The 15,360-nt window shown below is 37.6% G+C and overlaps 1 protein-coding gene across 1 annotated transcript in view; it reads left to right on the forward strand.

Moving 5' to 3' along the window:
* The window catches only part of LOC115991551 (exocyst complex component SEC6-like), a 28,416-nt gene extending 26,689 nt beyond the window's left edge, over positions 1–1,727 (forward strand). Inside the window, exons 23-25 of the mRNA XM_031115330.1 lie at positions 13–129; positions 796–858; positions 1,358–1,727. Of these exons, the coding sequence (XP_030971190.1) occupies positions 13–129; positions 796–858; positions 1,358–1,489 (312 nt within the window). The 3' untranslated portion in view covers positions 1,490–1,727. The remainder of the gene's footprint in view (positions 1–12; positions 130–795; positions 859–1,357) is intronic.
* Positions 1,728–15,360: the final 13,633 nt, after the last annotated feature.

The following is a 15,360-nucleotide window of genomic DNA, read 5'->3' on the forward strand; positions in this document are numbered from 1 at the left end:
CTTGGGTTGCAGAAAGTTGAAAACAGAGTCAGGATAATGAGTGATTTAAGAGAACTTGCTTCAGCAGAGAGCCTGGATACCTTCACGCTCATTTACACAAATATTCTTGAACATCAACCTGACTGCCCGGTAATCTATTTTATTAATGAAGAAATCTGAGTTTTCCATCACAATTTTGTTACTGGAAATTTCAAAATGCACCTCTTAAGTAAACCAATTAATCTTTTGAGGTTATTAGAATAATTTAGTAATCTAAATATAAATAAATTACTCCCTCCGTCCCACTTTGTTTGTCCTGTTTGAAAAGTCAACATTTTTAAGGGAACATCATTTATTATCTTGTCTACCTTTTAAAAATGTATAAGTTTTCAAAAGTACCCTTAAATAAATTTATTAAAAAATTGAATTAGTAAATTAATAGGGGTATAATAGGAATATTAGTAAATTAATAACTTTTATTTTTAGAAACAGAACAATATTTTGGGACATCCCAAAATGGAATAGAGGACAAACAAAGTGGGACGGAGGAAGTATATATTTAGTGACCATGTTGTCCACTTTCTCTCCTACTTATTATTAATAAACAATGCGGTGCTCCTAGAATTATCTTCTGGTTTACTTTATTATTATAAATCATGGTTTATCCGTCAATTGGGTCAGTGTTTCATTATTCTCTTTTAAGTTAATGCTAATTTCCTGCCATAGAAGATAAGGCATAGAAATCTTGACCTCTTCTAAAGTACCTGAAGATTACAGATTCTTCATTAATTAATTATCGATATTTTCCTCTTGCAGCCTGAGGTTGTTGAGAAACTTGTTGGACTACGGGAAGGCATACCAAGGAAGGATGCAAAGGAGGTATGCAATGTTTTAGTTCTTCTTCTCAGCTTTAAATCATAGATGTAGTGTTGGATGCTAAAATATGAGAAATGAGTTTCCTTACGGTGTATTATGATGTCTGATGGAGACCAAAATTACTTCATAGTACTTTACAGGACGATCCTGAGTAATGGTGCAAATCACTGCCTCATGAGATGTGTACTGCTTTATAAATGTTACAAGGACCAAGTTTACTAAGTTATATGGGTATAAACCACAATAGAATGTATTCCATCTATATATCTTATGTTGAACATATAACCTTGGGGCATTTTACATCCACCATTAATTTAGGAAGTACAGTTACCCAAAGTTCTATAGTAGAAATTTTGATCTACAGTGACTTGGAGCTATAATTGTCTCGTGTTGCAGAGTTTAAAATTTCTTTGCTTTTGTTTCGTTTCCCAATGTTGCTTCGGAGAAAATACTTGAGTTCTGTCCTCTGTAGGCTTGATATTTCTGTTATTTTTTCAAACAGGTAGTACAAGAGTGCAAAGAGATTTACGAGAATTCTTTTGTTGATGGAAACCCCCCTAAGGCAGGATTTGTTTTCCCAAAAGTGAAGTGCTTATCAGCTTCCAAGGGATATCTATGGCGAAAGCTGACTTAATGCAATTTTGATACCCGTAACCTGTGTTTGGATCGGGAAGACTATACTGTTGCTGTATAGACACGTAATCTCTTTTTGATGGAAAGGTCACATTTGTATTGATTGCTTCTATAAATAGTGAATAGTCTTTGGATCAGAAAGACAATGCTGTTAGTTGTATAGAGCTGTAAATCTTATTCTTTTATCGAAAGGTAATATTTGTATTATTTTTAATTTTATTAATAGTGAAGAGTCTTTTCTGTCTTGTGCATGCTGTTCCCTCTCTCTCTCTCTCCCTCGTACATGAAATTTAAGTTGTATAAAGTTTATTTAATAACTTGCATGAAAACGTTAGGAATCTCTGTGAAGGCTGATGAATATGTATATTTTATCTCTGGATTCCTGTAGCCTTCTCTGATATAGGTTCGATAAGAGGGAGAAGTATCCACTTGACAATTGGTTTTGCTAACTGGTCAGAGATAGCGACTAATCTGATATGGTATTTTATCTAGGCAGCATAGTCAGATAATCTGTCTCAGACGCCCTTTTTGGGATTTGTTGTTATTATTGGGAACTGTTCGATCTATAAATTCTTTCTGTTCATCTCCTTACAATTTTAGAAAGGTCTTTCAAGGCAGTGTTTTGTCAATGGAAAATCAAGGAAAATTAACTAATTAAAAAATCTAGGAGAATAATTATACATGTAATAAAAACTTTTCAAAACCTTGAAAACATGTTATCGGTTGGAAAATATTTTAATATAAGCATTGTCATAGCCGGGACTTTACTTCAAGCTGGGTAGTTTGGCACAATAGTTGAAATTCAATAGTTCGAAAAAACTGAATAAGTTCAGTTCTAAACCAATTTTGAAAAATGAATGGATAACTGCAAAATTGTATTTTTAGACGCAGTTTTCCGAACTCAATTTTAAGTTATTTTGGTTTATAATAAGTTTTTTTTTTCCTGGATTAAATAAATGGTAATTAATTGGTCCATATATATATATATATATGTATGTATGTATGTATTGATTATTTAAGGATTAGGTTATATATGTCCTTGCACAGTTTTTTTTTTTTTGTTAGCTAAGAACATTTATGGTCCGTCTGAATTAGGGGGAGGGAAAGAGGGTTAAGGGGAGTAGAGTAGGTTCAAGTAAAAAATTGAAAGCAAAAGATCGGAAGTCATGAAAATATGGTAGCAACAATGCGTTCAACATAGAAAGCTCTCTCTCTCCACCCCCCCCACCCCCCCCCCCCCAAAAAAAATAAAAAAATAAAAAAATAAAAAGGCTCTCTCTACTCTCTAAAGCATAAAAAATGATTTGCCCCAGTCTCAATTCTTCTTTGCTCTTCCCAGACGATAGCGTGAAGTCTCAAGTCTTCCCACGCATACAAATTATCTTAGCAAGCGTGAAATAAATGTAGGGCACACAGATTAAGAATGCTCTGCATAAGAAAAATCACGCTTCCTCAATATACTTTGATTATTTAAAAAATGCTATTTGACAAGCTCGCTCAAGGGGCCTTCTTGCTTAAAATGGTCCAGCAAATAAGTGAAATCTCTGGTTGAGAGGGCTTCTTCAAATGGAAATTCTCTATTTAGCTCCAAACTATAATTTTTTTTTTTTGGTTCACAGAATTACATCCTCAATGCAAATTACATTGTCAAGAATATTTTTCCAACCTAAATCATAACAAATTATAGAATGGTAAGCATTTCAAGCTTTTCATTGTAAACAATTGCACAATTAGCATGGGTGGACTTGGAAGGTCTTAATTAATTGGCATGCAACTCTTTCTTTAAATATTTTTTAGTATAGGCTACACATGATAGGGGTAGCCCTCCCTTCCATGGATTGAATAACACCGAATTGAACTAAAAAGAGAGAAAGATTTACCACTCAACAAGAAGGCCAGTAGTCTCTACTCTCTACTTTTCTTTTATTCTCAATACATAATATATTTTCTACTCAAATATTGGTAAGAAACAACTCTTAACAATGTTTTTCTCAAAGTTTTAATAGCAATTCTTCATAGACTCTTCCAATACATCGGTACCTTCTAAACTGCCATGCAAAATTGTCAAAGAGAATCTTAAAATAGGAATAGATCATAAATTACATCCAAAATTCAATTTTTAAGGCGCCAAAATCAAGCATTTCTTTGATTCAATTATTTGCATGGAATTTATTTTAAAAAAGAAGAAAATGATCTAATTATATATTTTCTTGCACACAATGTGTTTGTAAATGAATCTCTACATTCCAATTGGGGAGAAAAGGATCTCTACATATATATATTTTTTAAGGGCTTTGCTAGGTGCACATTTGAAATACACATATAACGCACGTATGGCCAGGCTGGTCATCGACTATTGCCAGCTCAATTAATAAAAAATGCCACGACATTTAAAACAAAGAATAAGAGTGCCACCTCAACAGAATACAATCGGCAATACTTTTTTTTTTTTTTTGGAGAAACAAGACTTTGCATTTCAATCAGTTAGGCCAATAAAGTCGGCCTCTAATACAGAGGTAATATCTGGTGGTACATCTTCCATCCAGACTTGATAATCGAAAATAGAGTTTGCTCTCTTTGCTAAAGCATGAGCTACAGTATTACAATGCCTGCGAACATGGGAATAATGTATCTCTGAGAAACAAGAGGCAAGATACTGTATGTCTTGAACTAAATGACCAAAATGGGATAAAGTGTACGAATTGTTTTGGAGGGCTGTGATGAGAACTTGCGAGTCTCCTTCAAGAATCACTCGATCAAAACCTGTCTCCAAAGCTAAAAGCAAAGCTCTCCTGGCTGCCATTGCTTCAACCTCAATGGTCGTGAAGGGAAGTGTAGCTCTTTCGGTGAGTGAGACCATAGCTTGACCCTCGGAGTTCCTAAGAATCACGCCCAATCCAGCACACTGCTTTGTTGCAAACAACGCTCCATCAAAATTCAGTTTGTAAAGTGGACGATCCGGAGGAAGCCATCTTGTTGGTTGGCGTCTCACTGGTATAGTGTGAACTGTATTGTGGAGTGCAAATTCCCGCAACCTTTCCTTTGCTTGATGCAACACCTGATCAAGGGAGATGACTGCTTTTCCAAGTCTGAGGTTATTTCTACGGTTCCATAGAGTCCAAATCACCATGGAAAAGAGAGCCGGGTCCCTGTTATCTGCAAAAACACAACCAGTTAGATCAATAAAAGTTGCTACCTGGCGAAGACTATCGTGATTCCACAGAGGAACTTTGTTCCACAAGTCCGACAGCTTTGGACAATGGAACAGAGCATGGCACACGTCTTCATTGGCTTGCTGACAGCTTTCACACGTACTGCTAGTGATGATTTTTTGTTGAACCAGGTTCGTCTTAGTAGGCAAAGAATTTTTTGTTGCTCTCCAAACTAAATTCCTCACCTTACTCGGAACCGGTAAACTCCAAATCGCTTTCCACAGAGGTTTGAGTTGATCAGTATTTGACTGACCCGGTTGCAAGTTCTGAGCTTCGTGCTGCAAAAATTTATATCCAGATTTTACTGAATATTCTCCAGTAGGATTGAAGGGCCAAAAGAGCTGGTCAGGTTGAACCGTGTGATTGAGGGGAATTTTTTTAACCATTTCAGCTTCAAAATTTAGCAGGGTGGTATCAATAACTTCCACTTTCCAGCTTCTATTTTCTTGATCAATGAATGAACTAACCTTAGCATCAGCCAGGCTTGCCACACACAGGGATACCACCTTAGGTGCAAACTTATTGGGAAGCCAACACTCCCCCCAAATAGCTGCAGATTTTCCATCTCCAATCCGCCAGATTGCCCCCTTTTTTATTACTTCTCTGCCTCGTAGAACACTCTTCCAAGCATAAGATGATGAGCTTGGGTTAGTCGCCTCCATGACTGAACTATGGGGGAAGTATTTAGCCTTAAATACTCTATAGAAGAGCGAACTCTTGTCATGCAGCAGGCGCTAAGTCTGTTTAGCTAGCAAGGCGTCGTTAAATTTGGAGAGGTCTTTAAACCCCATTCCCCCTTGTCTTTGGCTTGCACAAGTCTTCCCACTTAATCTAGTGTATTTTTCGGCTATCTCCTCTTTGGCCCCAAAAAAATTTTCTGATTAAACCTTCTATCTCATGACATAAACCAACAGGTAGTTTAAAGCATGACATTGTATAGGTCGGTAAGGCTTGGGCCACAGCTTTAATTAGAACCTCACGACCGGCTTGGGAAAGTAGTTTCCCCTCCCACCCTTGCAATTTTTTCCATACTCTTTGTTTAATGTTATCAAAACTCGCCTTCTTTCCTCGGCCTATAAAGGATGGTAGTCCTAAATATTTTTCATATTGTTGGACCACTTGCACCCCTAGAGCGCCTTTAATGGAATCTTGCATAGCTTGAGACGTGGATTTGCTAAAAAAGAGTGTGGTTTTTGAGCGATTGATTTGTTGCCCGGATGCTCGCTCATATATGGCTAGGATTTCCAAAAGCTTTTGGCATTCATTGTCATTTGCCCCACAAAAAATGAGGCTATCATCTGCAAAGAGTAAATGAGTTAACCGAGGCCCGCTTCTACAAGTGGATACTCCCCTTATATCTCCCAAGGTCTCAGCTTTCTTCAACAAGCCATGAAAGCCCTCAGTGCACAAGAGGAATAAGTATGGTGAAAGGGGGTTGCCTTGACGAAGCCCCCTAGTAGGTGTGATATCTCCATGGGGTTCTCCATTGATTAAAACCGAGTATGTGGCTGTGGTAATACATTCCATCATTAGTTTAACCTAGGGCTCTGCAAATCCCATTTTCTCCATCACTTTTCTCATATATAACCATTCGACCCTATCATAGGCCTTGCTCATATCCAGTTTCAGAGCCATATAACCTGTGGTACCTGCAGAGTGATTTCTCATATAGTGCAAAGTTTCAAAAGCCACCATAATATTATCTGAAATTAAGCGTTCTATCATGAAAGCGCTTTGATGTTCAGAAATAATATGTGGTAAAATTTTTTTCAACTTGTTTGCTAAAACCTTAGAAAAAACTCTGTATAAAACATTGCTTAGGCTAATAGGCCGATATTGTGAGACATACTCCGGATTTTTAACTTTGGGGATAAGGGTGATAAAGGAATGGCCAAGAGCACTAGGAAGACTACCAGTATTTAGATAGTGTAAGATAGCTTCAATAACATCATTACCTACTAAAGACCAATAGTTTTGATAAAAGAGTGGAGGCATACCATCCAGGCCGGGTGATTTGAGGGGTGCCATCTGTTTTATTGCATCTTCCACTTCCTGTGCTGTAAACGTTCCTGTCAACTCCTTATTCATGTCTTCGGTCACTGTGATGGGTATTTGTTCAAGGATGTCATCAAAGCCATTTGGACTGCTTGATGTAAAAAGGTGTTGATAAAAGCCCACAATTGTATCAACCACACGGCCTGGGTGATTTGTCCACTGCCCATCTGCATCATATAAACCTTTCACATAATTTCTTCGACGTCTTTGAGTGGCTTTACTGTGGAAAAACCGAGTGTTTTTATCACCGTCTTTCAACCATTGAATTTTAGACCGTTGAGCCCACATTTGAGCCTCACGATCCAAGAGTTTATTAATCTCGACCTCAAGCTGCTTCATACGTCCATCACTTCCTCCTTGCATGGCTCTTTTTTCGGCTTGCACAAGTTGTTTCCTTTTCTTCTCTAACTCCCTACATACGCTCCCAAAACTCTGTTTACTCCATTTTGTTAATTCCAGCCCACACCGATCCACTTTCTTCAGAATTTTTTGCCCACCATTTGCATCATATGTATCCTTCCACACTGCTTCTATCGTCTCCCCACAGCCTTTGTCGGTCATCCATATTTGTTCAAACCGAAAAGGCCGGTTTTGTCTATAGTCCATACTGTCAAGTACTATCCATAGTGGCTTATGATTTGACGATGTAACATCAAGATGGTAGACTTTAGTATCTGGGAAAGTTTCCAACCAATCCGCCGTAGCTACTGCCCTGTCAAGGCGTTCCCAAACTGTGTAGTGCGCGAAGTGTTTATGCCATGTAAAATTTGAGCCAATGAAACCAAGGTCCAGGAAACCACAGTCATCCAATACGTCTCGGAAATCCTGCATCTGTGCATGAGGCCGAATCCTCCCACCCAATTTTTCTGATTGCTGAGTTACTTCATTGAAGTCTCTTGCGCAAATCCAAGGTGCCGACCCTCTGGATTTTAAAGTTTTTAGGCGAGCCCATGCTTCATGTCTATTTTGTGTATCAGGTTCCCCGTAGAAACCTGTGAACCTCCATTCTTCTACCTTGCCCTTATTTATTAAAGTGTCAATGTGATTCTGCGAGAAAATCTCAATGTTCAAGTCAAAATCTTGCTTCCAAAAAATCACCAAACCCCCTGTCTTATTTCTTCGAGGGGCTATGAATTTATTTTTAAATTGTAACCGATCTTGAATCTGAATTAGCCTAGCTTCATCCGTCCATGTTTCGGCTAAAAACACAACGGAGGGATCTTTTGCCCACACCATGTCTGCGAGCTGATTTTCTGTACGTTGGTTCCCAAGCCCCCGACAGTTCCAACATAAAAGACTCATTGGTTCTGGCGGGGTTGGGAACCAGCCGCTGCCAATATCATTTGCTGTGCTTTGTCCACCTGAGAAACCAGTCTTCTCACTCTCAGTAACTTCGGTTGACTTTCACCATCTCTATTAATTCTCTTATCCCCCACTGCCTCTTCCATGATTGTGTCCGACCCCCTTTCAGCTCTAGCAATCCGTTTCCACCTACCCTTTTGTGGCACATTATAAGTGGACATGTCAGATAGAGGTGATAGAGTTTGTTGACTTGATGATTTGGCCAGAGCAGTACATGTGTAGACTTTTGCTTGGTGAGGTCTCTCATCACTTGTACCCGATTCTAGGATGCTTTCCTTATTGGTAGTATGATCAGATTGCACTACCGTTTCCCTTATCAACTCAAATTTACACAAGTCACGGTCTATCTCCTGGATTTTTGCTTCAAATAACTCGTTTGCCACCTGTTGTTCCTCATATATCGGGTTAGAAAAAATTGAATTTTGAGGAGTTGGCTGGTTCGAAATACCTGAATTGGAATGTCCCGCAATATCCTCCTGAATATTCGGGATTATGAATGTAGGCTGCCCTGGTTCCTCCCTTTCCGTTTCAGGCCTAATTATCTCTGGTATAGGGCCCTCCGTACGAACCACCACCACCGGCGGTTTCATAGTGGTCTTTGAGTGTGTCTTAGAAGCTCCATTTTTCTTTGAATAGAAACCGGGGACGACCACCATGTTTTTCCTTGTTGCTGTGAACGGAGCTGCCTTCAACCATGGGCCAAATTGTTTTGAATCACTTGTCATTGTTCCTTCACTATCTATCCACAGTTCACAATCCCTGTTTGCATGCGTAAGACATCCACACCAGTAGCACAGATTTGGTAGGCGCTCGTATTTGAAAGAGACCCACTGTTCTTTGCTGGTTGCCATTGATATCACACGTCCCCTACACAAAGGTTGGGAGATATCCACAGTAACGCGAACCCTTATAAAACCATCCCCTTCCACTTCTGTGCCTTCTGGTACTTCACACACGGTACCAATGGCTGAGCAAATCTTTTCAGCCACCTTGCTGGTTCTGAATCTCCTAGGTATGTCATGGACCTGAACCCAAAAAGTAACCTAGTTAAAATTCATGTCACATAAATCAGCATCCTTATCATAACGTTGTAGAGCCATTATGTATTTATCGAAACTCCACGGTTCCGTAGATAGGATTTTTTCCATCTCTTCTTTGTTATCAAAAGTAAATAGCACAATGTGATCTGCCTCTTTTTTGACTGTAAAGCCGTTTTTCGATCTCCATATCGGATTAAAAGTTTGCGCAATTGCGTCAATGTTGAGTGCACGTTTGGTATAGAATTTTGCAGCAATGGTGAACTGTGGTGTTGCTTCTTCCTCTTCCAAACGAAGGTCAGAACCCTCCCTATCCGATAGGGTTAGACAACTCCAAGCCTTGGTGAGATTGTCCATGTTTGTATCTTCAACAGGGGTCGTAGAGGATTAATAATCTGTTTCCCAAAACCCCAGAAAAAAATAACCCACAAAGCCTATGGTAAACGTTTGTTTATGAGAATACAAACTTTCTTGGAATAAACTACTTATTAGACAAAACTTCACACCAAATTGATGGGCTCTGCCACTGCCTAAACTAATAGGACTTCAAAAGTACAAAATATTCAACTAAGAAAAATAAGGGAACAAGCAATGTAATCACAATATATAGATATCTTAATTCAGAATTCAAGTTCATACAAATAAGAAAAATTCAAGTCACACAAACACCTAAGTTAAATTACAAAACTATACTTTGATAATTCATGTGAGGCAAACGCACTTACAAACATGAAGTTATCCTTCCATTGACTGGGTATGTGAATCAAGTTTATCAGATTTTTTGTTATGTCCTCTGTGATAATACTTTTAATCTTTATTTATAGTAGACAAAACAGTTACTGCACTTCTCCTCATTTTTTGGTAACTTCTATTGCTCTCTGACTTAGTGGATAACTGACTGATATTCTCTTGTTATAACAGGTCATTGCTTTTTGGGCCAGGCTTACACTGATCAAAATTTGGGCCACTGATCCAGATTTGGGCCACGTGAACAATATTTATTTATTTATTTTATTTTTAGCCTAACACATGCCCCCTGTGCGTGATGGGCCTAAATTTAGGCCAATTGCGCATAAGTCTTTTCTTCTTTTTTTTTTTTTTTGGGTGAACATCAATTGCGCATAAGTTAAAATGAAAAGCTGAAAGGAAAATAAAGTGGGGGCTTTTAAGTCAAATCAGTTTGTAGAACTAGGTTATCCTTCCTAACCCCATTCATTCATCTTAGTGCGCCTCCACACTTACACTCATCCGAACATCTCTTTTCCCTTTTTTTTTTTTTTTTTTTTTTTTTTTTTTTCCTGCAAATTCAATTTCTAGTTCTCCACTCAATCATCTTAGTGCGCCTCCACCACTTACACTCATCCGAACATCTCTTTTCCTTTTTTTTTTTTTTTTTTTTTTTTTTTGCAATTTTCAATTTCTAGTTCTCTACTCAATCTATTTTATCAAGATCGATTTACAAACCCCTGATCTAAAAAGTCCTTCAAAACTTAGGTGGATGCCGGCGAAGGTTGTCCATGATTCTGGAATTATTCATCTCGATCGAAGCTTGAACAACGTCATGACTGTAATTCCGCATAATGTCGGAAGCTGGTGCGTATAAAATGAAGACATCTTCAAGTTCATCGTTGATGCTAAGAAGACCAATTGGCTGGTTGAGAAATGAAGCTAGGAAACTCCATCTTGAACAGGGAGCTTTGGGTTTCCTTCAAGTAGTTTGAGTAGCCACTGAAAAGAGTTCTTGTTTAGCTGGTACTAACCCTTGAGAAGTAGTAGCTAAATCTTTCAAAACATGCACACCAAGATCACTGCCATGCTCCAGAGCATTTAGTTTCGGAACAACTTCGAACCAGGTACACTTGCCCGAACACCAATGTAGTAGACTAATTTCAATTCTGAAATCATATCTGCACTTTCGTCACATGCAAACCTTCCTTATTTTGAATTTTCTTCTATATATATTTATTGCATTGTGATCTATTATTTTAATCACTAATGCCCACTTTAGCCATTCATTTGGCCCTTGGAAACGTGCATACATGCATATCTCAAAAAAATTTATGTGAGTAAGCCAATTCGTTCATACTTGGCTTATATAATTTTAGAAACTTGCCGTTAATGGATCTTGCATGTTCATTGCCACTAATATCCATTAACTTGTAAGCGTTTCCATTAAAGACCTCGCTGATTAAGAAAGGTCCATCCCAATTAGGAGACCGTTTCCCCAAATATGGATCTTTAACTCCTACAGGCAAAATAACTTTCCAAACTAAATCCCCAATGGCAAATGACTTTGCCTTAATTCTCTTGTTATATATCTCAGATATTTTTTGTTTTTGTACAACAATAGAATTTAAAGCTGCCATACGAGCCTCATCTATCTCATCAAGTTCTACAAACATCGCATCTTGATAATCCAAATGAGTCAATTCATTTTGCCTTGTAATCCTTATTGATCTCACTGTAATCTCCATGGGTAAAACTGCATCATGGCCAAAAACTAAAGAATATGGGGTAGTATTTATGCTCATTCTTTTTGAAGTTCTATATGCCCACAATACTTTAGACAACAAATCGTCCCAACTTGTAGGATTTCTAGCCACTATTTTCCTCAAATTATTCTTGATAATCTTATTAGTGGCCTCTGCCTGACCATTTGCCTGTGCATAATATGGTGTGGAATTCAAAATTCGAATACCATATTCTTGTGTGAAGGCCTTTACCCTGGTTCCATTAAAGATGGTTCCATTGTCCACTGTTATAGATTGAGGAATTCCAAACCTGTGGACTATCATTTCTTTTATAAATTGAATAACATCAAACTCACTCACTTCCTTATAAGGTTTTGCTTCAGCCCACTTTGTAAAGTAGTCTGTTGCAACGATTATGAAGCAGTTTTTCTTTCTTGAGATTGGTCTGACTTTTCCAATTAAATCCATTGCCCATCCTCTAACAGGCCATGGTTTTATTATCGCATGAAAATCTGAAGCAGGAATCCTAGGAATTGGACCATGTTTTTGGCATTCTACACAACCTTGTGCATATTTAATGCAATCTTTCAATACAGTTGGCCAATAGTAACCATATCTGTGTATCAACCATTTCATTTTTATGCCTGATTGGTGTGGACCACATATGCCTTCATGGACTTCTGCTAAGACTTGCTTTGATTCATCATCACTAATGCATTTCAATAGGATGCCATCAACACCTCTTTTGAATAAAACTTCATCTTGGTCTCCCATTAAAACAAATTTTCTAGCTTTAAGTTTTAAAGCATTATTTGTACAACCACTTGGGTTTTTTAAGTAATCAATGATTGGGTTTCTCCAATCATTAACTTGGGTATCAAGATGAAAAACCTGGGTCCCTAATTCCCTATCAATAACTGATGGGAGTATCCTTTTACTTAAACATGGGGGACTTTGTGCAACTTGATTGGTCTCTTTATGTCCAGAAGCACTCTGTGCCATGCGATTGGCTTCCTCATTCTTACTTCTAGGGACATGGTTTAACTTAGCATTGCTAAACTGTTCTAGTAGCTGTCTTGCAGCCACAAAGTATGGTGCAATGGATGGGCTGCAACATTTATAATCACCAGTGAGTTGTCTAATTACTAACTGTGAATCCCCATAAACCTCTACACTTTTTATTCCCATTTCCAATAGTATCTCTAACCCAATGATCAAAGCCTCATACTCAATTTGATTGTTAGAATAATTTCCTTCTAACTTAAAGGCCATTTGGGTTTTAATCCCCATTGGAGATTCTAAAATCACACCAACACCTGCCCCATATGTGGTACGTGAACCATCAAAATTTAATTTCCAAGGGGCTAAAGCTACAAACATGGTTTCATTTATATCTGTAACTTCATCGCATGGATGATCTGCCAAAAAATCAGCTAAGGCTTGACCTTTTATTGCTTTTTGTGGTACATAAACTAAATGAAATTCCATTAAAGCTAAACTCCATTTACCCATTCTACCACGCAAAATAGGCCTAGATAGCATATATTTCACTACATCAGTTTGTGCGATAATATAAGTTACATGAGAAAGCATATAATGTCTTAGCTTAGTAGCAGTAAAATACAAAACCAAACATAGTTTTTCTATCATTGAATAATTTAATTCTGCTTTATTTAATAATCTACTTAAATAAAAAACAGCCTGTTCAAGGCCCTTATCATTGTCTTGAGCCAGCAAACTTCCAATAGAATCTTGGGTTGCAGATATATATAACTTTAAAGGTTTCCCACTTCTTGGAGTAATCAACACTGGTGGTGTGGACAAATATCTCTTAATTGTATCAAAGGCCAATTGATGCTCTTCATTCCAAGTAAAATCTTCATGGTCTTTCAACCTTAATAAAGGGGAAAACACTTTGGTTTTACCTGCAACATTAGAAATAAACCTTCTTAAAAAATTAACTTGGCCCAAGAACCTTTGTAATTCTTTTTTATTAGAAGGAGGTTTAGCCTGCATGATTGCCTTGGCCTTGTTTTGGTCTATCTCAATTCCTCTATTATGCACTAGAAAACCTAGATAATTTCCTGCTTGTACCCCAAAGGCACATTTAAGAGGATTCATTTTTAATTGATGTTTCCTCATCCTCAAGAAGGCTTTCTCTAGGTTTTTTAGATGGGTATTAAAGTCTTGAGATTTAACCACCACATCATCTATATAAACTTCCATAAACTTTCCAATCATATCATGGAAAATTAAATTCATGGCTCACTGATAAGTCGCACCAGCGTTTTTTAAGCCAAATGGCATTACTACCCATTCAAATGTTCCAATAGAACCTGGACATCTGAAGGCAGTTTTGTGGACATCCTCTTCTGCAATGAAGATTTGGTTGTAACCTGAATGCCCATCCATAAAAGACAACAGTTTGTGTCCTGCCACTCCATCTACCAATACATCTGCAATTGGCATAGGATACTCATCTTTGGGTGATGCTGTATTTAAGTTCCTAAAATCTATGCATACACGTAATTTGCCATTTTTCTTAAGAACTAGAACTATATTTGAAAGCCATTCTACATATCTGGCTCGCCTTATGAATCCTGCTTGCAATAGTCTTTCGATTTCTTCTTTCACTTTCAAAACAACCTCATTCGCCATCCTGCGAGGTGGTTGTTGGTGTGAAATGTGCTCCTTCTTGATTGGAAGTCTATGCTCTACTAGTGTTCTGTCCAAACCTGGCAATTCAGTGTAATCCCATGCAAAACAATCCTTAAACCTCTTCAACACAACCGGCACTTCATTGAATTGTTCCTGTGTAAGGTGACTACTAATATATGTCACTCTCCTTTCTTCTTCAGTTCCAAGATTCACTTCTATCAAAGGATCTTGAACTTCTGCTTTCAAGTCATCCATTTGGATAGGAGCTTTACTTAGAGAATTTAAACCAATTTTAACTTGGTTTCCAATGTCTTTTTTTTCTTCCAATACACGTTCTGCCAAGAACATACTTTGTTCTATTTTATTTTCAAGAATGTAACTTATTACTTTGTCTTCAGCTAGTTTAATGGCCCTTAATTTCCTTGGAGTAAGTGAACTACTCATCACTAACATGTTCCTCAATTATATTTGGCATTTGTGGCTCTACGATGTTGTCGTCAAACCATTCCTTGCCAATTTCTTGGTTAGTAACATCTTCTCCAGCAGAATATGGTTGTTCTCCAGCCATTTCTACCATTGTTGGCTTGCCATTGTAACCAAATCCTGTCAGTTTCAAAATTCCAACATTTTTGTTATATAATTGAGCATCAATTGTATTATTACATGCTTTAAATGGCCTATTATCAGCCTTCACCAATTCAACAGAATTATCATCATTCCAAAACATTAGAGATTGATGTAGGGAGGAAGGTATCACCCAATTTGAATGTATCCATTCCCTTCCTAGCAAAGCATTATAAGCTGCCTTAGTATGAACAACAAAAAAGGCAACATTTATAATCTTATTCCCTATCTTTAATTCTACAGGTATAATACCTCTAGTTTTAGTAGATTCACCAGCAAAACCACGGACTAAAACATCTGACCGAATTAAATCAGCCTCTATTTTATTGATTTTTTTCAACATTCCCCAAGGCAAAATATTAACTGCAACACCATTATCTACTAAAACTCTATTAATAGGTATTCCATCCATGTGAACTTTAATGAATAAAGGCTTTAAATGCTGTGACATTA

Source organism: Quercus lobata, chromosome 5 (genome assembly GCF_001633185.2).
Source record: "Quercus lobata isolate SW786 chromosome 5, ValleyOak3.0 Primary Assembly, whole genome shotgun sequence".
Lineage (NCBI taxonomy): Eukaryota > Viridiplantae > Streptophyta > Magnoliopsida > Fagales > Fagaceae > Quercus > Quercus lobata.